Raw genomic sequence first — 2500 nt, forward strand, 5'->3', positions numbered from 1 at the left:
GTGACGGTTTGAATCCCGTCATCGCCATTCGCCTTCCAGGGAATCAGGATCTTGTTGTCCTGCTGCTCCAAGTCTGCCGGGGTGCTGTCCAATCGAGTTCCAAAGGAGTCCCTGGCCACCAAGTCTATAGGCAACCACACATGGCTCTGTGTGTCCGATAGCTTCAATCTCACCGTTTGACCATCCGGGCAAGATTCGTAGTAAGGTTGACCTGGGAATTGATTATCAGAAAAAAAAATTCAACTCTGTTATATAGCGCAAGATCCACTAAACGTACTGAATGGATTGAAGTTATTGTTATGCGCCTAGAGCTTTATTGTATAGAGGAGTTGGCGCAATATAAATAAATTTCATTATTATTATTATCATTACTCAAGGCGCTTTACAAGGGGTCCCTACCCAACAGCAACAGTGACATGACGCCTGTTAGGCGATAGTGCAATTTTTTTCGGACAGAGACAACGCTGTTAACGGCCGGGTACTCGTTTGTTTTACACATGAGTATGGGGAGAGAATGTGAGTAAAGAGTCTTTTTCCAAGGACTCACAACTATGCGCCGAGCGAGGCTCGAAACCAGGACCTTCCGATCCGAAAGCGTGTGTCATACCACAAGACCACGACATAGCCAAACACGATCTTACCCTTTGGCAGAATGATCGTACTGATGGTGGGTAGTTGGTCTGTTGTATGCGTCTGCCTCATGTGCTCGTCAAATTCTGTGGTGTGGTCATCGTCTATATCTGATGTCCCCGGAGATATGACCAAGTCAGTGGTGGTAGAAGATGTAGTCGTGGTGGTCAAATCTGGATGGATGAAAAGTAAATGAAGTTCATCAAAGCCTTACTATAGATAGAATGCGCTTGGCCAAGGAGTTCACAATATTGCCATCCGGAAGTATAACGGACCAACACACAAACTCTGTGTAACCATGAACTTTTATAGTCTGGTTAATACAGTTTAGTGAGAACAACTCACAAACGCGGATGGCAAAAACCATAACAAAGGCCTGAGTGACGTCATCTTCGAACTATCTATACCGTAGCCATCGTTATGTTAAAGCCTGACACTGAAATCCAAAAGGACTGGCAGTTTGACGTCATTATTTGTATTTTGCACCGTCTAGTGAGTTGTCGTTAGTAGAGCTCACGGAAACAAATTATTTCATTGGTTGAACTATTGAATACAACTCACGATTTGTTTTCTTTTGTGGCAAAAGACTGGCATTTTGACGATATTTTTTGGTCAGTGTCAGGCCATAACTTTACGAAGGCCACGACTATACTCGGCAAAGTCCTTGTACATTAAGTGTAAATTTCAATGTGAAATACTGGTAGTATGTAATGGACTGAGAGATGGATAGAAAGGAGGCGTGGGGAGGGGAGAGAGAGAGAAAGAATGAGAGAGATAAAGAAATAATGAAAGAGAGTAAGAGAGAAAGAGAGAGAGAGAGAGAGAAAGAAAGAAAGAGAGAGAAAGAGAGAGAGAAAGAGAGAGAGAAAGATAGATAGATGGATAGAGAGAGAGAGAGATAGAGAGAGAGAGAGAAAGAAAGAAAGAAAGAGAGAGAGAGAGAGAGAGAGAGAGAGAGAGAGAGAGAGAGAGAGAGAGAGAGAGATAGAAATGAGAGACTGATAGAAAGAGATACATACACAGATAGGTAGGAGAGAAAGATAAAAGGAGTAAATGTGGCTCATAAATATAAGGGAACAACACAAAACAAACGACGTTTCGGCCTTTGGCCTTTCTCTAGTAAACACGACGATATATATATATTATATATATATATATATATATATATATATATATATATATATATTAGATAGGTAGAGAGGTAGACAGATAGATAGATAGATAGATATATAGATAGTTAGAGGGAGACTGCAATATATATATATATATTAGATAGGTAGAGAGGTAGACAGATAGATAGATAGATATATAGATATATAGATAGGTAGATAGTTTGAGGGAGACTGCAAGCGAGGGTGACATGGAGAAAAACAAAGAAAGATAAAACAAGGTAGTAAAATATGCTGTGAGTTAATCTTTATCATCATCATCATCATCATCATCATCATCATCATCATCATCATCATCATCATCATCATCATCATCATCATCATCATTACCATCACCATCATCAATATCATCATCTTGATCCTCATCGTTATCATCATCATCATCATCATCATCATCATCATCATCATCATCATCATCATCATCATCATCCGCAGCACTTCGTCACCACCACCCCTACCACTACTACAAGTAACAACCCCCCCCCCCCTTTTTTTTCACCATCACCATCAGAAACACCACCACCACAACCACCAACACAACTTATGTCCCCCCCCCCCCCCCCCGACTCCCTTCACCATCACAACCGCCATCACCGCTATCATCATTGTCACCCTAGAAGTGTTTTCCAAGCACACCACCCACCTGTGCACAATCCGTTGACCAGGCTATGCTGGGGGTTGTTGCACGTACACTGAGAGGC

At 41.6% G+C, this 2500-nt stretch overlaps 1 protein-coding gene across 2 annotated transcripts in view; it reads right to left on the minus strand.

The window, feature by feature from the left end:
• The window catches only part of LOC144977518 (uncharacterized), a 277462-nt gene that overhangs the window by 12965 nt on the left and 261997 nt on the right, over window positions 1-2500 (minus strand). For both annotated transcript variants that reach the window (XM_078922821.1, XM_078922820.1), the window contains exons 22-24: window positions 2443-2500; window positions 642-803; window positions 1-211 (exon numbers count right to left, since the gene is read on the minus strand). The exon at window positions 1-211 is cut by the window's left edge and continues 62 nt beyond it; the exon at window positions 2443-2500 is cut by the window's right edge and continues 89 nt beyond it. In XM_078922821.1, coding sequence (XP_078778947.1) covers window positions 1-211; window positions 642-803; window positions 2443-2500 — 431 coding nt within the window. The remainder of the gene's footprint in view (window positions 212-641; window positions 804-2442) is intronic.

This window comes from Berghia stephanieae, chromosome 7 (genome assembly GCF_034508935.2).
Source record: "Berghia stephanieae isolate SIO BIC M18660-M18661 chromosome 7, UCSD_Bste_1.3, whole genome shotgun sequence".
NCBI classification, from domain to species: Eukaryota; Metazoa; Mollusca; class Gastropoda; order Nudibranchia; family Aeolidiidae; genus Berghia; species Berghia stephanieae.